Source organism: Falco cherrug, chromosome 12 (assembly GCF_023634085.1).
Source record: "Falco cherrug isolate bFalChe1 chromosome 12, bFalChe1.pri, whole genome shotgun sequence".
NCBI classification, from domain to species: domain Eukaryota; kingdom Metazoa; phylum Chordata; class Aves; order Falconiformes; family Falconidae; genus Falco; species Falco cherrug.
In genome coordinates this window covers 16543990-16570605 of record NC_073708.1, presented here as the reverse complement: position 1 = coordinate 16570605, position 26616 = coordinate 16543990, and the positions used below count along the sequence as shown (strand labels likewise).

General features: G+C 37.7%; 1 protein-coding gene across 7 annotated transcripts in view; it reads right to left on the bottom strand.

Annotated features, from left to right (window-relative positions):
- The window catches only part of EVI5 (ecotropic viral integration site 5), an 82905-nt gene that overhangs the window by 39857 nt on the left and 16432 nt on the right, over positions 1–26616 (bottom strand). For 5 of the 7 annotated variants that reach the window (XM_055724222.1, XM_055724227.1, XM_055724224.1 and 2 more), the window contains 15 exons: positions 26260–26449; positions 22983–23207; positions 21870–21944; positions 21019–21144; positions 20013–20156; positions 18920–19009; positions 18714–18811; positions 17224–17284; positions 15234–15287; positions 12787–12819; positions 12069–12215; positions 6153–6287; positions 3835–3975; positions 3172–3330; positions 1335–1481 (listed from right to left, as the gene is read on the bottom strand). In XM_055724222.1, the coding sequence (XP_055580197.1) occupies positions 1335–1481; positions 3172–3330; positions 3835–3975; positions 6153–6287; positions 12069–12215; positions 12787–12819; positions 15234–15287; positions 17224–17284; positions 18714–18811; positions 18920–19009; positions 20013–20156; positions 21019–21144; positions 21870–21944; positions 22983–23207; positions 26260–26449 (1825 nt within the window). Of the gene's footprint in view, positions 1–1334; positions 1482–3171; positions 3331–3834; positions 3976–6152; positions 6288–12068; positions 12216–12786; positions 12820–15233; positions 15288–17223; positions 17285–18713; positions 18812–18919; positions 19010–20012; positions 20157–21018; positions 21145–21869; positions 21945–22982; positions 23208–23932; positions 23986–26259; positions 26450–26616 lie in introns of those variants that run through there. The other 2 variants (XM_027814459.2, XM_055724223.1) reach the window with 2 other exon arrangements.

The window sequence follows — 26616 nt, the reverse complement described above, 5'->3', positions numbered from 1 at the left end:
TAGAGAAAAGAAATAAGAAGAAGAAATGAAAAGCTATAAAAACAGAGAAGTGTGATATTATAGCAAAACTATGCATATTAATAAGGATGTCATTTCATTTCCAGGTTAAGTGCCAATGATAAACCACTCCAACTACACTGTTGATTCATACAGACCACAGAAGCCTTTGATGGAATTGCAGCTAATGCAGTCTTTTGGGTATGTATGGTGTTACGAGCAAAATGCATGCATATTGGATAAAACCAAAAAACACACACACCACCAGTAAGTGTTCTACATGAATGAGAATAGAAACAAGTTGTGCCAATAAAAAAGGTTCAGTTACATTAAAGGCAAAAGATGTGATCATGAACAACAGACTATGTAACAGCATGCGCTCTCAAGCTGCCAATTCACAACCAGTTTAATAGCTATTCTGATTATTCATCTTGTATTACAGTATTATTCTTAACATACTAATAAGTATCCTATTTAGAAATTACTGACTGTTCAGCACTACCTGATTTCATAACAGACTATTCATACATCTTTTGGAAACAAAATTTAAGTTAAAAGTTGTTTTCATGTCTCTACTAAATAATATCTTAACTATAGTGATTTGTCAACTAATACTGCCCTTTTTTGAAGTAAATATCGTTAGCAATTTCAAGAAAATTTTCTTTCAAATTAAGAGAAAGAAGTTTGTAAGACGTATGCTTTATTTCTTGTCCATATTATGCATGCACAAATTAAAGACATAATTTATTAGTAACTGGTTTTGAGTTTAGTCACAAAATTAACTAACTATGAGATTCAAACATCACATTGGGTTGTCTTTTGTGCATTGACAGTAATAAATGACTCTTTTGCCCAGTGTTTTTAGGCTGTCCCTTTAAAGTCTAGTTACTATTAGGCAATGATGACTGTAACACTGCCTTCAGTAGACCTCTCCATTCAAATACTACTTTTACTCCCTTTTTTTGAACCTAAACTGATTCTACTTGTGTAGTTATGCATTTTGAACCTAAAAGTAATAGTGTTGAACTAATGAACCTCATCTGGCACTAAAGACAGAGTACATAGTGATCAGAATTTGTTGCGTGTCTATGTATATTATCCACAAGACTTTTCTGAGTAGAACTGCACTTTAAAGCTTATCTTTGTGGGAGCACAAAGAAGCAGCTCTGTCAAAACCCGACACGATTTTTGTGAGATGGCATTGTCAAATTAGTAAAAGAAAGCTTTGGTTTTGTGATTTCTACTCTCGATTAAGACAATTTATCTAACAACAGCAGACAAGACTAAAAAGTACATATATATCAGCACACAAATAGTCTATTCACCATATTGTTTACCTTGCACTCAATCTCTGCTTGTCTGCGTTTTGCTTCATTCAGCTGAGCAAGAAGTCCTTTGTTCTGTGCAGAAAGATACTGTACCTTCCCCTGTAGGTTGGTAACCTCTTGTTCTGCCCTTCGTAAATGGTTACTATTAATCTGATTCTGAATTTTACAACAACAAAAAAAGGAAAGAAAATGCATGTTAAGGAAAGATCTTTGACATTAATTTAACTCCCCAAAGTCTAACAAGAGATTTGTAGATCATCTATTATAAAAAAAACTTTTGACGAAAAAGCATTCAGAATTTTCTAAGTGTAATCATAAAAGTTTGCATGACATTTGGTCTATGACCAGGATATTCAAATTGTTCTTAAACAGATGACTCATTGTAAGAACATTATTGCAAAGCTCTTGTACATCTTTTTCCCCATCTCTTGTTTAGGTAAGGCAAAGATTTTGTGCACTTGTATCCCACTACAGCAACAAGCTGATACATTTAAGAAACATCAGGTATGTCAGAAATATTATGTGCACATTTCTGTCCATGAATTCTTGAAAGTAAGATGGCACCTTATTAAGATCAGTGCGTTAGTACAAGTCACACCAGTTTTATATGAAGCTGAGCACAGACCAGTACCTAACGCTGGGACTAACCCATTTCTGTCAAATGATTGCTAAACAGCATAAGCATATACAAAGCCTCAACGCACAACACTGAAGTGAGAAGTACCCAAAGGTCTTGCGACTTTAGTCCATGTAATCCAGACAGCAGGACACTTATGCCCCCTACCGACGGAAATAAATACACAGATGGGGGAAAAGCAACAAAAGGAAAGCACACGATAAATGTAGTTAACAGTATTAACGCTTCAACGAAAAACTTAGAAAGTTAAGGCAAGAGGCAACTTTTATTCAGTTGGTACAGAAAAAGTGGTGCCTCTGGTCACAAATAAACCACCTTGTGCCTTACAATTAGCTTATTTCTCGCCACTAGCACATCCTTACATGCTCTCCTGGTTTCTGGGATTGCTGGAGTTTATCTAGTAAAGGTTTTGGTTTTTAGTTCAGCCTTTTGGATGCACAGGCCTCCTTCAAGTAACAATTACATTTAGCAGGTATTTCATGGGAAGATTTCTCAAAAGCCTGTTACAAATCCTTTTCAATCAATAGCACATTGTGCTTATTGATTCAGTTGGAAGTTCCATACTTCAGCACATTTGCATTTCAGATTTGTTTGCTTAATAACAACTTCTTCCCTAGTTACACAAAAGAGATCTGGGCAGACAAGTTACTTTTGTCTTTTCTGCACAAATCTCAGCCATGGCAAACTATCTTTTGCTTTTCTGACACACGGAAGGTAAAGAAAGCTTCTGCTAAAAAACACCTGACAAACATGCAGCTGTTTCGCTGAGAGTCCACAGTTCAGTAACCAGATTCATGACCTCACTAGATAACCTAGTATAGGCAGTTTCACCAGAAGAAAGCAGTGCCATTTAAAGAATCAGAATTACTACTAGAATCATCAATTAGGTTTGTGAAGTTTAAAACACCTTAAACATACTCTTGTTACACCAGTTACAATTCAATGAATTAAGATTCACAGACATTCACAGAGTCTGCCAATTAGTCCAAATGGGAAATTCAGAAACCTTAATCCTGGAAAAGACTGACAAAGAGACATTTAAGTTAGACACACTAGATTCTCCCATCTAGTCTAACAACATTTCAAAAGTGCATTTTGGAACTAAAGTCACACCTGTAGATCATAAAGTTCATCATCAGATAGCTACCCTTTGACACCAATTTGCCAGCACTCTGCGTGATTCACACATGCTAGTGTTCAATAACATACCTGTGTTTCCATCTCCATCATTCTCTGTTTGGTTTCTTTCAGTTCAGCCTGAGTTTCAGCTTCTCTCAATCGGACTGTCATCAGCTCATCCTGCAGCTCATTCACTGTGTTTTTTCTGGGAGGATCTTTCCATCTTCCAGTAGTACGAGCTAGATGACGCTAAACAAAATAGCATGCCATGGCTGATAATGCCTGATCTTTCCTGGTGTTGCCTTATTTCATTTAAGGTTTCAGAGTTATATGAGGACAAGTTGCTATAGTGCTCCTGTTTATCCTAAAAACTAGAAACCCACGGAAACGTACTAGTTTTAAGAACAGACAATGAAAAGGCTCAAGACAGTCAGTGAATTGCAAGTATATTCTGAGACTTTTGCCTATTTCTAGTCCTTACCATCTGGTGAAGTAGGTACTGATCAGGTACTTCCCTTCTACCAGAATGGTTAGCACAGGCTCTCTGCCATCTACAACAACTAGGGATCAACTTCTAACACTTTTGAAGTAAAGTTTCTTGTGGCAGCTGCATTTAAAGATTTTCTCACCTAGGCAGCTTGAGCCACAATTGCTAGTTTCTACTTGATCTCTTCATCTCAAAATTTCATAGACTTTTGCTTTATCATCATTCACTGAAAATAAAAATTGTTAGAAGTGTATTGCTACCCATACCTGCCAGTGTTCCTCCAAATCTTTGACTTGCTGCCTTAGTTCTTTGAGACCCATCAGAGCTTCTGCTTCTCTTAATTTTACTGCAATCAGTTCTTCCTGTAGTCTAGCAACATTTTCCTCATCAGGGAGAGCGCTGTTCCTCTGCAACAAGGACCATTCTCTTAAATACGTATTTGAATAAAACCGCTTAGTGAGACCCACTCCAAGAATATAGACATGGAATGATAACTCTTCCCACTAACCGAACTTACTTAACGACAAGAATTAATTCAAAATAAAAATCTATTGCAAAATAAAATCCCTCAAAAAATCTAAGCTCCTGGATATAGCGAGCATGTATAAGTATCTTCCAACTGCAAACTACAGAAAAAAATTTGGCAAGGTATTTTTTAGTATTCTGACTTCCAGATTTCCCTAGATGGCATCCCTAATGAAGCATTATTTACATTATTTTACACATAGTCAAAAATATGGACAGAAACCTGTAACATTTAGAGCTAGCTGATAAGAGTAAAGCAAATGAGGAACTGAAATTACACCTTTACAGTTACAGTTTTTATTTAGACTTACAGAAAAAATAATAAATGCAAAAATTTTTTTGGGAAGTAGGTCATCTGTCTTTAAAAAGGAGAACAGATATGTTAACAAAGGAACCATTCATTAGTATTTATAAACAGCAACCAGTCAAGAAAAGGTCTTGTAGATGAAAGTACATGGATGTTTATAGAAACACATCAGGAAAACGTAGAGAGACTAGAGAAAGCTAAACAGAAAACAGGAAAACACATGGCAGGAGTGACCGGGCCAAAGTAAAACTCTGATGAAAGCATAATAATGGAAGTCTGGGAAAAAAGTGAGGGGAAGAAAAAGGACATAGTCTGCCTAATTACGATACCCCTACATCAAATCATTGGTCACCAAATACTCAGTTGAACTGTGCTTCAACACTTTCTACTGTATTTCTCAGTAGTGACTTCCAGCAACATTAAGTATTTTTGTAGATATGTTACACTTTCACAGTTGCTGGGTTTTCTTGAGAGCTGAGAGTAAAGTACATTATTAAGATTAAGGGAAAACAGCACAACCGCCATTTATTAGCATCTCTATGTTTCAAAATCATGGGATCCAAGTACTGGCAAGTATAAGAAGTGATAGGGTGTGTTTCCGAATGTTTACATCGCTGTCAGTACAGCCATACAGATCTTGGGTTATTGAGCAGAATTTTCCCAGATTACATGACACATCACTAACAGCAGTAAAAAGCTGTATTTGTAGACATTTGAGGGAGTTGATTTCAGTCGCTCTCTCATGCATCTAAGTTTATCATGACAGACTGAAACACGACTGTACATCCCAGTGTCTGGCACACCAGAATTTCCCCTACTGCTCCAGGGTTTTTTTTCCACACTGAAGTTTTCAGCATATGCTATCTTGACGCTGATGAAGGCTAAATAAAAATAGTCTTTTTGACCTTTGAGAAATACATTAGATCCCGAATTCTTTCCAATGTTCACTACAATGAAAACTACCACACTACTAGCCTGTTAGACTCCCACCAGGGCCCTCAGATACTTAAAAAAGTAAGATCTTGACTCCAGTGGGTCTGGCCACATTCCTGAGTATAAAACTCTTCAAAATTTCCACGAGGAAACAATTTCCAAAGCCAATACAACAGGATCTGAAAAGTGTGCTTTGTTAGGTCACTTAGTGGAGATTTTTTTCTTTCCTTTTTTTCTATTTTATTTTGCAGTTAAGTTTTTCTTCAAAGAAATGTCAATGTTTGACAGTTGGTTTGAGCATTGCTTGAACTCTGGGATCAGTAAGTTACAAGCTGGGATGGCACTCAAAAAGCAGTAGAGATTTGGCACTAAACGGTGGAGATATTTCCCTGTCCATCATGGAACAAAGCAGAAGACACACAAGAACTCAAGAGCTGGGAACGGTAGTGTTGAACTCTTTCCTCCTCCCTTCCCAAACTACTTAGTTTCACATCACCTCAATGCTCAGCCTAAGCATCCTGCTCTTGTTGGAGGATGCAACTTTGAAACAATCTATGTTTACTGTAAAGGCTCCACCAGAATCCAAGTTTTCCACTGCAGTGGGCTTCAGGAATATGAGAAAAGCGATCTGTTCTTCACAAACCTTTCCCAGCGTGAAGAGACCTTAGTTTTTTCCTCATTAACTTCAAGTTTGGAAAGCATCTTGCAATTGTGAAAACACAGAAGAGAAGTTTCTAAAGCAGAGTTATGCAAAGAATTACAGGGATCTGTATTCTGTTTCTAGTGCTATTTTATACAGAGGGTCCTGGTTTGATTTACCTTTTCCATCTCTAGAACTTTATCTTGCATCTCCTTCAGGGCACAATGGGATTCTGCTTCACTCAGCCTGGCTTGGACCAGCTCTTTTTCCAGTTGTAGCACAAAGTCTTCACTGTACCGTGAACTGCATTTATGCTACAAAGTTTGCAGAAATATATTTAGTATGAAGCACAGATGGTTTGAAAGGGGTTTTATATGCCAGATTTGGAGTGAAAAGTACATTCAAATGTGTAACATCAGGAATACTAGCTTAAGACCAACAGAAGCGCTTACCTTATACAAGTCTATTAACGTGTCCATCCAAACTGCTAATAAGAACCCTAACGCTATGCCCCTCAAACAGCTGCACCTCCACACAGCCAAATGTTTAAGACCAAACTGAGACCCCATCAGTATGATGAGCAACAACTCACAGTCTTCCCTCATTGTTACCCAAACTGAAAAATTCTCAAAGGATCTGTGATTATTTTGTAATAGGCAGAAAAAGATGCTTAGGAAAGACTAGCTAAATTACAAGGTTAATACAAGTATCTCTCTTGATCCCTACTCACTTAAATGCAGATGCAAAACAAGGCTTCCATAATCCTGGATTTAAAAGAAAGCCATATATGCTTCAATGGATGATCACTTTGGTTTCCACTCCAGCCTTTGGCTCTCATTTGCTCACACTATACATATTCCTCCTGAGATCCTCTTCCAGGGCAAACCCTGTGGATTTATGAGAAAAATCCAGGCACAAGCAGCAGTACAGCCCCTTGACAGACAGCACAGGCCCGAGCTACAAAGAAATTTGGTTCTTTCCATAAAGGATTTCAAGACTACCGCCAGTCAACTTTGCACACCCAAACACATTCCCTCAGTAATAAAACAGCAGTTCAGAACTTAAGGTAACACAAAGTCATAGTAAAAACAACGTTTGAAAATTACTTTAAGAACAACTTCTTCAGCAAAAAATCTTTTATGTATTTGCCTTAAGCTCTAGAGTTTGTGACAAGAACCACAATGTGAATGTAGATTTCCAGACACCAGCCAAAGGTTTTATCTACACTAACACTGTTTTGCTTGGCTGTGTTGAAAAGATTTCTGTAATATAAAGCACTAAAAACGTAGTTCTACAGCCATTCACTTTCGAAAGAAACAAGCCTTTGCTTGGCTTCACACAACTGGATTCGTTTTCCTGCAACTTTTCTTAAAATCTCAGAAATAGTAAAATCTCAGACTGACACAACCATTCCTAATGTTATTTTGGCCAATGACAGATTATTACATGTAATTACAGAATGCTTTTCCAGGACTCTATACTGAAGGGCAACTAACAGATTGCCCAGCAGCTGCCTAGTTAACTTTGTTTATGCATTTAAGCACTAACTGTAGCGCTAAAAAGACATATTTTTATTTTCTACATTTTGGTTGCAAATTGAAAAGTAGTATAAATAAAGTGTATTGTAAAATAAAGTGAAGCCTTCCATAAGGTTCCAACACCCAGTTAAAAGCATATATTCTATCAATTATCATCAGTCATTTTAGCATGAGTTCCTGAAAAGAAACTATGCATTATGGAGTTGCTGTAACAATAACCAAATACGTGACTAAATATTACCTTGCAAAATGCACATACTTCCATCTGAATGTTTAGACAATTAAAATCGTCTTCCCCTAATACACTTGAAGAGCCTATTTAAAAAGCAATTTTACCTTGAACTCTCATTTCTCAGATTCAGTTTTCAAGCATTCAGACTGGTGAACTGAGTAATCGTTGAAAATTAGAGTATCACTGGGAAAGACTGAGATTTGTGCTCCAGAGGTGTATTTCACTGGCAAAAATCGTTAAGACTATTCATTTTTGTACATCCAGCAGAAACTAGCTTTTTCATTTAGAGAGAAAAATTTTTCATTTAGGAGAAAAAAACAGAGAAAAAAATCCCTTCAGCATGTAATTATTAGGAACTAGTTAGAACAGGCTGATTATCCTCACCCTTAACTCCTCAAATACATCACTTTTAGCATGCTTCAAAAGAAAACCTTCTGTATTCTGTTGAAGTCAGGCACAACTTCCTCTATGCAGTTCTTCATTTACTAGCAGTATGAGGAAGAAACCACCTTCCTCTTAATCTTTTGGTTATCCACCACACCTAGAAGCCTTTGGTGAGATTAGATGTGCCAAAGCCAGATGAGTACCATTCTCTTCAAACCCATTCAGGCAAATATTTAGGTAGCTGAAGCACTGAACTCCACCAGCACTTCAGAACATTGTCAGCTTTACAATTATTTTTTTCCTAGTTATCACTATAAAAATTTGTACAGGTTATGTACTGTTTTTAAAAACCTTTCACTGACAGAATTGCTTTCTACTAAGATGTAAAAGTTAGCATCCAAAGTAAAATTAAGTGTGAAGTCTCCATCTCAAACCTTGTTATTTTCTGCTTCCTTTCCCCCTTCCAAATGACTTAAAATGTATTCAGAAATATGTGGAATACATTTGACCACACTTAATATGTGATTTATCATATGATCACTAGTACTATTTTCAGGTCATCTGGGAGAAGTACTATAGCAGAACTTCCCTTTCTTTCACTACGGAACAATGGTAAGAAGAACCTCTCTAAGAAGACTCAACACCTTGCAATAAAAGGCTTTCTGGTTCAACTACAAACTCCCTATAATTTTTCCTGTGAAGTATTTAAAGTTGCATGTAATTTGGGCTTCTGGTGTTGGACTTCAGTCAGAAGAATACTCCTCTACCCATCTTTGCATTCAGCCTTACAAAGAAGTGCTGCAATGGAGAATTTCTTCATAAACACAGACACACATCCTGTAAGCACTTCCAATACTTACCTTTAAACCATCCAGTTTGTGCTATCAAACCTCACAGAACAGATAGAATAAACCCTAGATAATATTTAAACACAAATGCATAACCTTTTTACAAAGTATGTTCGTCATCTTAGAAATACTATGGTTTAGATAATACTTTTGCTTACCAACAACAACAAAAAAAGAACCTACAACCCTACTCTTATTTCTCCTGCCTCTTAATTTACAAGTAAAAGTGAACTGCGTTTTGGTTTTGGCATTTTTTTTATAAGTTCATTGTACAATCATTTTTGCTATTCATAAACAAAACTGAAATAATTGGAGAAAAAAATTAAAGCAAATATTCTTAAGACAATACTGAAGAGGAATACTGCCGAGAGCAAAGCTACTGGCACTAGGAAGCAGCAAAAAGATTTCCAGCATACTCAAAAGTGAAATGCCAAAATTCAAAAGAAATTAATGAATTTCCACAAGGCGGTGCCCTAGGTGCTCACAGCTGTTTACATTTGTTGCTCCTATTGCCATGCTTAGCAAAGTCAAAAGCCTGTTCAGTTACAAACCTTACTAATGCAGCAGAATCTAGGGAACTAACAACTGAAACCATCTTAACACTTTCACCACATTGTCCAAGTTAATTCACACAGCCCTCAAAACCACAGTATGATTCCTTACACTGCAAAATCAGTCAGCTACCAGGCACAAATCCCTCTATAGCCACATGGATTTACAGCCTCAGTTCCACTCATATTCACATTTAAGTGGAGGAAGACAAGGCTGCAAGCATGCAGGGTAGGAAGTGTAGCTCTTAACTGCCCATTCTCGCATTTTACACGCTCTCCACTCCCGCAGTACCTGTCCAGCTGCCTGCCCCCACAGCTTCAATCCAGCCAATTCTGCAATCCACAGTTATCTGACAGTTTTGCTCATGACCAGTTCCCATGCCTAGCCAGCCTGCCAGGCTTCCCCAACATTGTACTTCATAAAGTCCCCAGCATAATTAAAAGCACTAAAAAGTCGTATTACCCATCAACTTATAGATAAATATAGCATTTTAATCTGTTTTAATAACTTTTAATGGAGTACAGGTAAGTAACAGGGATGCCTCCAAAAACACATTGCAAAAGTGTGTGCACTATTGTAATCAGACAGTAAACAACTGGGTACCCAGGTCTATAAACACTTCTTATTTTATTTTACCTGAAAGATTACAGCATATCGAATTTTTGGAAAGCATCACTAGAACATCCTGATCTTCTTAATCATAATTTCTGCATTTTTTTCCCCCCTGTAAATGTCATGGTTTAACCCCAGCCAGCAACTAAGTACCATATAGCTGCTCGCTCACTCCTTCCCACACTCCAGAGGGGCAGGGAGGAGATTCAGGAAAAAGATAAAACTTGAGGGCTGAGATAGGAACAGTTTAATAATTAAAATACAGTAATAATAATGATAATAATTGCAATGAGAGGAGAGAGAGACGGAGAGAGGAATAAAATCCAAAAAAGGGACAAAACCCCAAGTAATGCACAATACAATTGCTCACCATCCACTGACTGACGCCTGGCCAGTCCCTGGCCACCTCCCCCAGCTGTATATACTGAGCACAACCTATGGTATGGAATGTCCCTTTGGCTAGTTCGGGTCAGCTGTCCTGGCTGTGTCCCTTCCCAGCTTCTTGTGCCCCTCCAGCCCTCTCGCTGGCAGGGCCTGAGAAACTGAGAAGTCCTTGACTTGGTGTAAACATTACCTAGCAACAACTTCAAACATCAGCTGGTTATCAACACTATTCTCATGCTAAATCCAAAATACAGCACCACAAGCTACTAGGAAGAAAAAACAACTCTATTCCAGCATTAAAAATTAACTCTATTCCAGCTGGAAGCAGGGCACTACAGAAATTGCGAAGATTAAATAAAAAACAGCATTACACATTACAGAGTAACAGCTCATTAATAACTCCTTGCAACTATTCTAAATGAGGTATCTTCTTTACACAGAAATGCATTAAACAGGCATCGTAAATATTTCTATAATGTTCTATTTAAGTTATGATTTCTTTTCAGTCTAACAGTAAATCTCATCTCCACCTTCCAAGACAAGATACAAGTATTTCCTATTTCCAGAGTTTTGGTGGAAGATGTGTAAAACAAACTGCTATATTGCCTGTAAGGGACCTCATAAGCAGCTGCAGCATGTTACACTTCTAAAAAGTTTTATTTCATACACCAGAAATGCCCAGGGCTTCAGACAAGTCCTTGGACACCACTTAATATGAGCACGTTCACATCAACACTGCTAGTGCACAGTTCATTCAGCAAGCGAAGACTGCTGAAACCGCTTCCCTCACTCTCTCCAGAGAAGATACTGAGGACTTAGTAAGTGGCTTAGAGAACGTAACTTCAGTCTCACAGTAATGGTCTGAACTCTTGCACATTGTTCTACCTAAGCCACACAGTACCTACAAACACAGTACTACCTACAGCTGCTAAGAGTTATTTTTCTTCTCTATATGCACATAAACTCATGCTATTTAATCAAGTCCTGTAGTTCCAAACTCAGAGGGACAATAACTTTTTATTTTTCAAGCAGCAAGTTTAAGCGTGCTAGGGGGGGGGAAAAAAAAAAAAAAAAAAGGTATGCAGAAGAAACATTAACATGGAAGAGACCAACTTAAATGAGAAGCTAGGTAAAGGCATTACGAATCAACTCTCAGATCCGAGTATTCAGAGTGACACAATTTGCAATGGCTAGAATCTTGGCATTAGGAGCTACCAAAGGTTTTGCATGCGTTTTTTTGTTAGTATTTCTTTGGTGGCAGTGGGGTTTTGGGGTGGGTATTTTTGTTGTGGAGTTTTTGGCTTGGTGTGATTTGTTGTGGGTTGGGTTTTTTCTTAAACAAATAACATGTGTCTATGCAGGGTTATTAATCTCATCTATCAGTATGAACAGACCAAAACATCACTTAGTTCAATCTGTAACTCTCAGAACGCAAATCACAATGAACAAGCATTTACAAGGACAGCACGGAGACCATGTCATGATGAGGAAAAATAAACACAAGTGAGTGAAAAAGATGAGATGATGTGCTGCCAGGCTCCTTACCCATTGCTGCTGCTGTTGGAGCTCCCTGATGGTATTCTCAGCTTGCTCCAGTTTAGTAATGGCCTCATCACTCTGCTGTTTGATGGTGGCCAGCTCCCGTTTTATGAGGTAGTTTTCCTCAGCCTCCTGGGCCCTTGTCACTTGTCCCTTAGGACATAATTTATTTTTTTTAAGCAATTGAGGACATATCCAAGGAAGATTGCCTTTGTGATGCTTAGCTGCTTATTTCATAAGATTGGTTTTGCAAACAGCACAGAGTACAATTGGTAGAAATTTTAGGACGAGGTAGTACTAAACAGCTGCTCTAGTACTTTATCACAAAATTCAGCATTTGTTTAGCAAGCACAATTGCGTACTTGCATACAATAAATTTCCTTTCATGCAACATTACTCAGTTGTACATGCACAGATTTAAGTTTGCAATGTTCAATTTCAGTGTTAATACAGTGTCACAGAATCCATTTGTCATAGGAATTTACCAAAATATTACATTAGGTTAGGAAAATTATTGTAACGTGCAGGTATAGGGTTTATATATATTTTTAGTAAACAAAACTAAATAAGTTTCTAGCGAGAGATTAGCTCTATATTTATTCCAAATCAGCAAAGCAGGGATAGAGTACAGCATGCAAATACGCATGCATTAAAGCAGTTCGGGGGTTTTTGAGAGTAGGAAGAGAGGAAGAGAGTCATACAGTAAAAGACTAAAAGACTATACCTGTATCAATCTATCTGCCAAGGAAGCACTTTCCTACAAAGGAAAAATTCAGATAGGAATAAGGAAAAGAAAAACCCAAAAAAACAAAGGGATGATAATAGTGACAAAAAGACAAGAACTGAGAGAAAGAAAATGCCCAAATTCTACCCATTTTCTACACAAATTCTTTTTGCAAACTTAACAACTTTTCACATAGAATTAAGGCAACTCAGCCTGAAAGTCCCAGGAAGCAGCCTTTCCTGCAACAGATTTAACACGGTCCATCTTTGATACAAGAAGGTCTCAAAGCCAGGTTTTTGTAACACTTAAGTCACCTACTGGAGATAGGTGTTTTTATCTGAATGGCTTGGTTCCCTAATCAACACAAGTTACTGGAAGGAACATTACCTAATACAATCTAGTAGGCAGATGCAAGACAGAGTATGATCCATCCACAACATGAAAGGCAGGCATAATTTGAGCACAAAGGAAACTCCACTAAGCACTTAGGCATTCATGCAGAATAAAGCTTCCAAAAAGATGAAGCAAGAGAGTTAAATGGTGCAAACTGACAGACACAAATAGAAAATTTCAACTATGACAACTATTATTTTGTTTTACTGAACTCTTGCAGCAACTCAACTGAGCAGTTCATAGATTCTCTTTTCCTGCCAAAGTTTTGCAAGAAAGAAAACTTCATTTATGCACACTGACAAGCACTACACTTCCCCTGCCCTATCCCCCACCCCCCACCCCAGTCACACAATTCATTTCTACTCTATCACTCAATCTTTGCAGATTCTAAAACAGAGAACACATCGATTCACAGACCATCTTTGTCCTTGGAACTTTTATTAAAATTGAAGCCCAGACTGGTTGATAAGAGCTATTACTTAAAAGTTGAAGTGTTACAGTACAGCAGTTAAGTTCATTAAGGTACGCTAAAAGTAATGACAAGTAAATCATATAGGTTAGGATGAGGAAAAAACCTGAAGCTTCCAACAGAAGACTGAACACATTTGTTCGTACTTCATTATCTATATTTCATATGTTGTGATGATAAGGATCTTCAGAAATTCTTATTAACAGATAATATCGTCCCATTTTGAAATGTTCTAATTCCAGTCCGAACAGGATACTCAAAATTAATTCTGAAATTTTAAGTACAGAGTTTGCAAAAGCACTAGCATCTGGCAGTTCATCATGGACTTACTAATTAAAAAAAAAAAATATCTGATTTCAAACCTCTGCAAGTTTGGTATAAAACAGACATATTTACTATTATAAGTTTGCCAACAGCACTGAAGTGATTCACTACAGCTCCAAACTTCTTCAAAAAAGTCTGCTCTTTTCAGTTACTTTCATCAGCACTTAAACATTAGAAACAATGGTGTTTATAAAATTGTATTTTTGGTCACAACTGTCACAATATGTCCTCCTTGTGTGCATTTTTCCAAACTAAATTCAGAAATCAATTAATTATAATCTGACAGAGATTAACTGTTTTTTCAAGAAGCTGCAACGGATTTAACATCTGAAGTGTGACATCTTTCAGTTATGTCACTAAATTCACTCCATCATCTTCTTCCCTGTGAAACATCAACTGTTCGCAACTCGCAACCGCGTTCAAATTAATCTGTTGAAGGATAGCTGCTGTTCATGGTTAAGACAGACAAGAATGTTCTCGCTCCGGAGCAGACAAGCTCAGCTGCAATGTCACAAGCATGATCCCAGAATATAGGAGAGGCCACTGGAGAACACCACCTGCCTGTTGGCAATGTATCGACAACAGTTATCATGCGTAGTTTTAAAGTTATATCCAGTTACAAAGAAGCCTAAAAAAACCCTATTTCAGACTAAATCTGTGAGAAATAAGTCTTAAAAAGATATTCTCTGCCTCCGTGTGCCCAAAATTGCTACAAAAATTCAAAACTACGTAAAAAAATTAATGGCAGCAGGCTTCCTGTACTGAACGAGAATGCTGCAACAACCTGCCCTCTACTGCTGCATTCACTAGTGATTAAGTAACCTGCTTGCAGCTCCATCACTCTCCAGTCATTGGTAGGTCATTTCGCTCCTACGTAAAAACACCCAGCAACTTCCAATTTTCAAAACTGCGGACTGTCTCACAATAACCTGTTTTCCACCCAAGCAGTCCACTATTTTACGTAGTCTTCTGGACTTTGAACAGATCCTTCTAATACAGAAAGAAAACAGTACAACAGTTGGGTATGTCAAAATGTTTAGTTTCATATTTACTACAAGCCAGACATAAAAATCTTAAAACATTTGTGAGCACTGACCCTAATTGCTTTGTTACTGCCATGCTCTTTGGCTAAGAACTGTTAGTAAACACCAGAGTAGCAGAAAAACCAGTAAGCTGTAATTCTGAGATTTCCATTTCATATAATAAAATTGCCACCAGGTATAAATTAGCACAGATTAAATCTAATCACCAACATACTTACTTTTTCTAATGTTTCAATGCGCTGTTTTAGGAGTCTATTTTCAGTTCGTAACCTCTGGAAGGCAAACAGTTCAGAGTTGTATTTCTCAAGTCTGAATTGGAAGTCTGATAAAAACCAAGCAAGCTAACAACATTTTTACCTCATCACATCTACAAAAATCAATACAATCTCAGAAGTAATTAACGACCTTTTAAACATCCTTTTATATGATGTACTAATTCAAAAGATGAGTTTAAACAGCTTGATACAACAAAGATGGTAAGTTTTGTGTTACACAAAAGCATCTGTGTTGCATTAGCAGATAGCAGTATGTCTGCAGGTGAGCCCCGGGGCTTAACCGCGCATTAGACTTGAGAGCCCCCTGTACATGAACACAGCTGGACAGTCTTCATGGTTAAGGGACATGAAAGCGCACTCCCTGCACTAGGACAAGCTAATGACATAGCTGCAAGGTATACTTCCTTTTCCTCCCAATAATTTATGTTAAATTATAGCATAATGTTTATTCAATCTGTTAACATTATACTGAGAATTATTTACCTCAAATGCCCCAGAAGTGAGAAAGAATTGTACTGAATTGCGTATTTTACCAGTGCATTTCCTGTAAATTTCAGCATCAGATAGAAGAGATCTGTATCCCTAAGCAGAGAGCCATGGATATCAGTTCATTAATGCTTTATTCTGCCGGAGTAAGAGGCAGACTCAATGTGCTTGTTTTTCCATCTCCCAAAAATAGCAGAGCTTCTTAGCTGGAGAGAGCAAGACAGAAATGGTTTCTATGAGGTCCCAAAGCAGGGCCTACAAACAGTTTGGGTTGCTGGGTTTTGTTGGTTGTTTGGGTTTTTTTTTTGGTGGGGTGAGGCGGAAGGTAGGAGGTGGGGGATGTGTTTTAATATGTTTTTGTTGAGGTGGAATTTTTTTGTGGAGTGGGAGTGCGTGGTGGGGGGAAGCAGAGAAGGATTTGAAATGTTAAAATACCAGAGTCTGGAGTTACAGTTGTCTTTCGAATGATTTTATTCTGTCTTGTTCTGCAGTGAGCTGTCTTTTAAGTCCTGCAAATCTGATTTCAGATGCCACTACAACAGGTCCTAATGCTGCTACTAACTGCCTCGCTGCCTGTAACAAACTGCCTGAAAAAGCTTGGAACACCTTTGCGCTCCCAGGTGCATGTCACTGAATTTTCCTGAAGAACCAATGCCTTAAACTGATATTGAAAGGCAAAAGGAAGAAGGAAGGCTGTACCTCGCTCCCCCTACTGAGCTTTATACACAACACTTGCCCATCACTTCTCTCACTGTCTTTTCTCACGGAACTAGCTGAAAACATGACACAAGGAGGGAAATCCAGATGAAAAACCACGCTGTGAAAAAAAAGTGAAAAAGGAAAAAAGAGCAACACAAGTCTATTTATGTCACAAAAGCAAAAAGATGCAGTGATTAAGTACATACAGGAAGTAGTTCAGTTAGTAAAAGGGAAACAAACTGCACTCTCTGGTAGAGGGTTTTCCACATCATGTATCAATTGCAAAAGCTCCCAAAAGTGACTGCAGACAGAAGGCACTCCATCTTGGGCTCAATGCATAAGAACAATCAGTACCTCAAAATCAATGATAAACCCCTCAAGTACATTCTCATAAACTCTGTCTTAACATGTGTCTTACAAACCTCCTGCGTGGGACATCTACATCTAAACCAGCATATCTGGAACCTCTGATAAATGAGGCCATCTATAATCAAGCTTTAGTCAGCAGAAAATAATAAAAACTAAGTACAGCAGCTGCCCATCAAAGACTTTTCTTTAACCCTCCACCAGAAGTCTCAATAATTTCACTGTAAGTGTCCTTTATGAACAGACATCCCAAATACAAATGCTGAAAGAAAAGAATTCGGGGACCTGAGTTACACGTCTTGCTACATGTACAGATCAAATAAGTAACCTCACATCTAGGAATTCAACTGATCCGCAAATAAATTTGTTCAGGCTCTCTTACCTTAATTTCAACTTGTTCTTCCATTTCTTTTGTCTTTATTGTAGTGTATTCCTTTTCTAACCTAAAAATTAGAAACAGTAAATTATCATTAGAAAAATTATGGATAACTTGCTTGTTGGTGTAATACCTAACAAACAACAGCAGGACAGAGATACTGTTAAAGCGGCCACTTGAAATGCGCTCCTCTAAGCGTTGAGACTGGACATTAAATTTAAACACAAAGACTTCTGCAGGTATGAGCGGACCCTGAACCAGCACTCTGAGGCAAGGTGCTTGCTTGTATACATTTACAGTGGCAATGATTTGGAGCTACTCTGTAATCACCGCTCAATGTACTTTTACAACAATCAATTTAATAGATACAGCCAAAAGAAAACAGAGCTTGGAAAGCCTGGAAGACAGAAAGATGCAAAGAGATTTGAGACAAATATCTTAAGCACATAAAACCATTTTGGCCCCTCTCCAGCAAACCACAAAATTGTCCCAATTGAAAAGGGCGGCAACAAGAACAAAAAAAGTTGAGACAAACAATGTCTTTATAGAAGGCATCCAAGGAAGTTTAGCCTCGAAATGGTAGGATTTTAAACTACATCCACTTATATTAGCTTTCAGAGAAAATTTTTTTCCTGAAAGCTTTGTTACTACTGTTTTAAAGACGACTGCTCACTCTACAGCACTGATCATAGGCTGCTGACAGAAGGACTGGAAAATTCAACTGGAAAGACCCTAGCACAATCTACAGTGCAAGGACAGGGAATATAAAATACATTACAACCAACTGCAGAATCACCAAACTTAACCCTGGAAAAAGCACAATATGTGCTGCTTGGCTTATCAAAACATAATTTACCAAATGCAGAAGAGACAAGACACACAACTAACCATAAAAAACCCCAACATATCACGCTCAGTATTTCAAACTCCACACGAAAGTTATTTTACAATTACCAATGTTATTACAAAGTTTCATCAATTTCTATTTTAAACAACACTGATCTTGACCATACATGCACTCTTCAGCACTGTGAATATTTCTCCAGTTCCTGAGAACTAAAGTCTTAAGAATTTAGGCCAAATCATGAAGCTTAACCTTTCCCCACTTCACCCTCAAAAAGCCAAACACCCAACACCTACCCCACCCCCCAAAAAACCCCAACAAACAAAAAACAAACCACACCAGACCCCCGCTTCTTTTTCGAATCAGATCTTGTTTACAGTCATGCTGTAATTCCCCATAAGTTGCAGCTTTCTTCAAAAGCTTTTCAGGTTATTTTAAAAAATGAAATATGGCTTTATTATGTTTTAGAAAAATAGCAAATACTGCTTTAGAAAAATTTTCTGGCAGACAGAACTTCAGTTTAGAGTATAAAACACCAAAAAATTTGATGATGGAAAATTCAAAATGAAATACCAAGTAACTAGTTTTAAAGATAAACAAACAGTAGCTCTTAGCAACAGCATAATCTATTTTCTCAAAATGTTATACCTACTTTTTCATCTTTTTTGCATTGTATTTGACTTGGTAAGATGCTTGGATTAATTTGTCTGGACCACTGTCAAACTGATGTGGAATGACCTTTTGAAAGTGCTAAAAGCAATCAGAGCACAAGATTACATGTAATTAATAGCTGCAAGGAAATACACACACCATTACATGTTTCAGACATCTCTTACAATTATTATAACCTTAATTTACCTGTAACATTCCTTCCATGTCAAGTTGTAGTAATTCTGCTTGGTTCATCTGAAGTACTGCTAAACCTACTCGAAATACTATCTCTAAACCCTGAAATCAGAAGTTAAGAAGTATCCAACAATTATTCATGGCATTGTCAACAGTACGATTCTATTTACTAATGGTGGACATGTCACCCAGTTTCTCAAACAAGCAAAAGGGCTACTGAAAAACCTCTGAATTTCTTATTTTGTCCCAGGGAGAAGTAGTCTGGCTATTTGTCCTGATGTCAGACCCCCTCTCAGAGAGGCTAGTGCTAAGGTAAAACATCGAGTAACAGGTCTTCTGTCAGCTTTATCAAACATTTTAAATACATCTAGTACAATCCCCCAGGTCCTTCTCAAAAAAGCCTCCCCTCGCACCCCCCCAAAAAAAAAAAAAAAAGCCACAGTATAACTGAGTTAAGCTATTTAAACTGATACAAGGGAACGTCTCACTGATATATGCTGTCTTGGACATTCTTGAGCACAAGCTCAAAGGATCCACCTTTGTCTTACTATTTTCTAGAAGATGATTGCATAGAAAGAGCATAAATGACCTAGACGCTGTGGTTTGTTACCAGTTACAACCATGCAAAACTAATTTAGGTGTCTTTGTGACAGTGACACAATAATTGCATAGATTTCTTTGGCTACTGTTTGTCATCTGGACAACAAAAGATGCCAAGACTCCCTGCTCTTGGCCTGCTAATCCCCATGGAGCTTTAACTTTGGCCTGAAAGCAGCATTACTTTCCACCCCAAACTTACTATAATACTGAGAAACTGATGTCCCTGTTCTATGCAACGCTCTTGCTGCACCCAGAACTGACAGGTTTGCTACCTCTTCAAAAGCCTTGGAGTGCAAATATGCACGCAGCATCTACATTCAAAGATACAGCTGCTCTTCCTTGACAAACTACATACACACCTTCCCCTACAAAATAACCCGATGAGCATAACGACTAAAAAGCAAGACTACGAGATTTGCCCTCATAATGAGGTTTATACCACTACCTAAATAACTACTTTTAACAGCTGCTCTTGAAATAGAACACATGAGTATTGAGTAGTTACCTCAGACATAAAGATATCAAATATTCTTGTTGCAATTGGTAGTGGAAAAGTTGTAAGGAATATAGTTAAAAACCATGACGACGCATACATAGAAGTGTGGAAACTCTGAGACTGAAAGTGCACATAAAGCTCTGGAAGATGCTCCTGAAAGAGAAAACGATGAAAAAAAATACACGTTAAACTTCTGCTGGTAGTTTTAGTGTATCCATGCTTTTGTCAAGTTTTGAATAAAAGAAGAAAATAATTGATATCTAGTACAGACAGCAGCTTCATAACACAAGACTAGGAACAATATTACTCATCAAGAACCATGCTACACAAGTCCCAGCACAGACAGCCCTACAGCACTTCCACCCTGCAAAGCAGAGATTATGGGAACACCTCCCGATCCTAACAGGAAGTCCCAAGCTTGTAAATCCCCAAGACACATGTAGAGTGGGCTACCAAAAGAGCTGAAAAGACCTAGGGTACAGCCAGAGACCTGTGTCTCATTTGCTACATAACATCCCACCCTGACCATCACATTCGGAACTGGATCACAACACACAAACCTGTTTGTCTCCACCAGCCCAACCAGGAAGAAAAAAGAAAAAAGTGTTCTGTGTCCCAAATCTGAACACCATTTTTAGTTCCACATATGAGGGTATCTCCCAGTTTCCATCTTTTAAGATATTTATATATATTTTTATATATATATAAGATAATTTATAATTGACTATGAAGACATTGACTTTCAGAATCTTCAATCCAAACAGAATTAGACATTCATGTCCTTAAACTGTAGCAATACAAATCCTCATGCTTCAGTGTTTAAAAGCCAGTCGCTGCCTGCCAAAGGTTAAAGAAAGTAGGGCCACACAGCCACATGCATTTACTTTTCAAGTTCTGAAACTAGCTACTGTCAAGAGAACAGCCTATTAGCCAACAGACATGCCTGCTCTTGAACTGTAATTCCCAAGTTCCTTTGTTAATAGTTACTGAAGAGAAAGTTTGATTTTGTATGTACCTGTATCATGCATTCAAACTGGTACATACAAAGGCCCAGCTCAGCCATGCTTGGTTTAAAGAGTTCTCGTAGTCTGTAATCTTGCATTAATTTAACAAACACACAGAATGCCTCTTCTTCTGGCATCTATATTAAAAATAGAAAAGCACAGTAAAAACTCTAGACAAGTGTAAGGATATATCAGAGTAAGTGCTTGGGACGGTTTGGTGGTTTTTTGTGTGTGCGCGCACAATGGGATTTTCTTGTGTTTGTGGTGTTTTTTTGGGGGGGTGGGGGGTGGTTTGAGGGCAGGGGGGATTGGTTGGTTTTGTGTTTGGTTTTGAGTTTGTGTTTGGGTTGGTTTTTTTTAATAAATTTATAATCAATTACTGTAATGAAATTTTGTATATTTGAATTCTATCAAGTGGTTTCTAAACTGAAATGGAGGTCTGCAAGTTCCTTATACCCTACTTTGTCATAAAACAAAAGGCAGTAATACAAAGGCAGCTTTAAGATTATCAAATCAACGGTGAAGTTCCATTTGAACTCTGAGGCGATTCAGTGTAATAGAACTGAAATGAAGTTTGTTAATGGTTGAAACAACATTAACCAAAACAGCTTGCAAGTCTGCAAACCTACCTTAGCTCTGAGAAATAAACGTATTCTCCCACTCAAAGACAGTGTCTTCTTGGCAAACCGAACCACAGAGAATAAATCTTATTTGATTTGCAGAGTAAACAGCTGCCCTTGACAATTCCATTGTAGCAAAATGACGAAGGAAAACTATTATAAAAATGCCCAATAAGCCACCATGATATATTAGGCATTCTAGCAGGGATTGTAAAGGTTCGCATTTTTAATATCATGTTTACCTGCATAAGCAGCAATCCAACGATAAAAGCACTTCCTTGACAGTATCCAACCTCACGATCCACCAAAGAGTAAGCCTGGGAAATAAAGTTTCAAGACGCTCAACAATAAAACATCATTACCAATAAAAAGTAATCATTGTTCATGCTAATTTAGCATGTTATGTTACAAATAACTTACTCTTCCTCTCTCAAATCCAGTGAGGACAGACATTCTATTGAGAAGTTTTACTTAGCTATGCTAGCTGCTACCTGCTGCTACAAAGGATATGAACTCTGCTCTCTGATAGCCTACAAAGCTGAACCTAAGGCAGGCAATACCTGAAAAAAAACATGCAGTTTTCAGCTACAGGAATTTGCCAAAAAATAACAGAGACAGCTGGCATACAAACTGTGCAACGTTAGGTTACTACTTTTATAGGAGACAGATCAGACAAACGAACAACTGTTCTTTTCAAAAAGAATTGTGCACTGCAGGTTTTTTTACAAGCAGAGGAAATAAAGTGATCCCCATGCATGTTGCAGCTTCATTTTAGAGTTTTGGAAGTTACGATGATTTGGAAACCTGCCAACTTTTCTGTTGAAACTATGTCGTACAAAAAAGCCTGTCTTTCAAAATGTAAACTCCAGTACAATTAAGACAAAATAATGCAAACTTCATTTTACGGTGGCATTCTCATTTTGTGCCTGGGCACTGTAACGACTGCACATTAGCTTGTACCTGCCATCTGCTGCTACCACTTGCAGGATCTGAGACACTTAAAAAGTGCAGACCAGTTCTGATGTACAGTGTTCTTGTCTTGGGCAACGTTGTTCACTTCACAGCACACTTTATTCCATTGCACTATCAGCAGTTAGCCTGTGACTTCATTTTAATGAAAACTTATGAAGCTTTTTAAATTTCTTATGAAGTAAACTGTAGGAATACCGCATCTGAAAGCTATCTTTGAAACTGGAATGCCATTTGTTAAACCATCCGGTGTCAACTAGAGTAAATTTCAGAAACTTAAAACACATGAAACTGATGCAAGTTCACTATATACAAGGCAAATTATTTTCCAGACTTCTGTGTATGTTCTTGCTAATGTATTTTCAAGGGCTGAAATACTGACTTACCTTCATTACGTTGAACAAGACCTCCTGTCCGAGGCTATCCTTTTCCTTAAAAAAATCATGTTCAGGGTATGTTCTAGCTATGTCCCTTCTTATTAATTTCTCGCAAGGAGATGTCATTTTCAAAAGCTCTGAATACTGATCCTTAATTGGCATGCTTTGAGCACTGCATAGAAGTTGCCACACAATTGCTCTGAAATGATGAGGTATCCCTTTGCGAACAAGCTCCTAAAGCGCACACACAAACACACAAAAATGACACAAATTCATTTATACTTCCTGCCAATATAAACATAAGTCTAAAGAACAAAACAGCAACAAATTAAGTTCCTCACAATATCATGTCACAAACCAATCATACAGTTTATAATGTGTAACCTCAATTTTAGTGTGACAGATTGTTAACAGAAGTAAGGAGACTGAGTAACTTTTAGTGGCTAAATTAGCTAATGAAAGTAGTCCCCCATTCATAGTAAGCTACTTAAAAACCGAATAGTCAAGCAATTTTAAACAAGAACTCCCATTAGCCAGAATTCAATACAGTTACTTTTGTATTTCACAAGAGATGACTGAAGATAACACCCTTTATTGTATTTGCAGTGATTGAGATAAATCACCAACTGAAAACTATTTCCTAGACAGGTAAATGATAAAAAGTAGAACTAATTGTAGCACAGCTGACTGCAACAAAAAACCCTGCATGTTACTACCATCAAAAGTCATTTGACAAACTTGACAAGTTGTGTCCAATCTCTCTGGTGGGCCAATATTTCCAAGTTCTCTTTTAAGAAAGTATTTAAATGTAGTTTCCCACACTGGACCCCAAAAACATTAAGTTTACATCTACTGAATTAACTAAATTTACTTTATCATCCCTGAAAAAAAAAAAAAAATCTGCTAAATATTATACAATTCAAACCTTCCCCATATCAACAGACCTAAGAACCCAATACCTGTCTTTTCAGAAATCACAAGCAGAAAGTAGTCTTATTGCTTGATCTGAAAACTGAGAAAAAAAAAGGATGATTCAGGAAGTTTACACACTTAGTGGTACTTTCTGCAACTAGGATCAGGCTCACCCAGAAGATTGTCTCTTCAAGCCAAGACAGTTCCTTTAACAATTTTTTGTACCTCAAGAACTGTTACGAAGTCCTCTGCCTCCTAAAGGATAGCTTCTTTCACTGCAGTTTATTCTGAAAACAGAGTAATCCCCTATTCTACAAAGCTTCTGCTTTTCCTTGTTTGTTCCTAATATTTCTCTTACTTCTTCAAACATTAAGATTGATTAATGCAACAGTGACAACTTTTAAAGAGACTCTTGCTTTCAAGTTTTTTGCTAAGCTCGAACTCTACTGCAGTTTTGCATCACTGACCTCAATTTTCTCATATCCCTAAGATCTCCAGCCTTCTTCAGAGCCATCCTCATAATGCCACTCCAACTATCTGTCCCATATATGACAACTACAACAGCCTGTGTTATTTCCTAAAAAATTTCCAAATCAAAGACAACAGCCCTAACACATCAGCTGTCCACATCTGTCTCTAGCTAACATCTGTTAACAATGGACTACCAAATTGTGTATCAGCCATCTAAAGCCTCGAGGGCTACTATAACAAAGCACTAGCAAGTGGTTTCTTGCTTTAAGTTACCACACACCTGCTTGACAGAATAACAGAGTTAATTCCTCCAACATTCCCAAAGGAAGAGCAGGAAAAGGCACCTACTAAGAGGCACTAAAATGATGCTATTCTACACACGATGATGCAGACTGAAAAGCAGGACTCAGGTCACCCTTCAGAATCCCTCTATGAATAGGAAGCGAGTTCTGAAGTGGATCAGGAGACATAAAGGATGGAACACGTCACCTATGCAGGAAGGTATATACACCTATATCTAAAACTGAAAAAACTTACCTGGTATCTAATAACTTAAGACCAGCTTTTGCAGCCAAGACAAAAAGATACCTACGCTGCTAGAGTTGTAACTACTGGCAGAGTCAGGAAATGGGTATGGATGTTCTGGTATTCCATCATAAATGCAGAATGACACAGTTTAGGCTGACTTTCAACAAACAAAACAAAAAAATAATTGAGATTTATTTAAACAGCACAGGAAAACTCACTAGCAATATAATTAAATACTTACTGAAAGTTAGTCAAATACTCCCCAAATTATACTTGGCCATCTGTAAAAACATGTGATACTTGTGACACTTTAAAATGTTCAAATGCAGGCAGTTCAAATGAATTCTATCCAACCAGATCTCCTTATTATCATCTAACTTCCTTCTCTTGCCAGGTTCATGTGGCCTTCTTTTCATGGCCTTTTGGGAACACCTTTCCAGAAACTGTTTTCCCTATGTAAGCAAGAAGTCTTGAATTAATTTTCTTCCGTTGCTTCCTTTCTCAAGTCATGTTCTCCCTTCACAACTGCTTCACATAAAAGATACTTTACTTCAGCCCATTGTTCTGCCTTCCCACAACCTATTCATAGACACACATTTCAAACCGCTCAAAAGACCTTGAAATTTGTATTCTGCACATAAAACTACAGACTAGAGCCAATAAAGAACCAAAGCAGAACAGACTTGCCTACAAACAAAAAATCCCACGCTGCTGTACTCGCCGCTTCTGAAATGTGGATATGTTCAAATGCCCTACATCCTTTTTAGTTTGAATTTAAAGTGTAATTGAATGCCACCTCTGTACACGGCCACAACTAACCCAGACTGGCCACACTCTAGTCAAAGTTTGTCCAGTTCACTACGTGTTCTTCTGCTTAAGGTCATCCCTGGGGTCAACACACTTGGCACACACAAAAACCCTAAACTCACCAGAGTCTCAGTAGAATTATCAGCTCTTCCAATAAGAACAATTTAAAAAGACGGCTGCTCAGTGGGAAAATAATCACAGCATCCAGCTATCAGATGCCCTTAAGTGGGTCTGCAGTAATTCCATTTTGGAAACATGAAGCAAATCTTCAGTAAAGAGATTCAAGAAAATCTCTTATTAGAGGTAGACTGAAAGCTTTAGTATTCAAGATATACAGTAAATGAGTTTAATTTTCAGTAAGAGACATCTGCTGGGCAAAACTGTTACCAAAGTCTGGTAACAGTTACATTGGAAGCACTAAGGCTTAGAGACAGAACTAGATTCATTGAACTGGAAGCTTCTATTACATGTTTACTCAAAAAAAAAAAAAAAACCAACAGTAAGATAAAATAGTATTGCTTATATCACATTACAAATCCATCCTAAAAATATACTGTCCAACTGCTACCTTAACTTGCTTTTCTTTCTTTTTCCGCACATCTTCCCATTCATTCACAATCCTCCCCCACAGGATCCATGAGTCTTCTTCAAGATGGCTGAGATTGCTAGAGGCTGATGAACTAGATACAAGAGAAGATCCACTATTTCTTCTTGACCCATTTACTGATCGCAAGGATTTGCTATCTGTTTCCAAAAGTCTGCAAAGAAAGCACACAAGAACCAAATTCAAGCTCTTCTCGCCACAGTACCACACTATTGTTCATTTAGAAGTCAGTGCTTCCAACCTCTTTACAAAGAATGCACCCAAAGGTTCAGCAGAACAGTTTTCCCAACGTCCATTTCGATTAAGCTTGAAAACACGAAC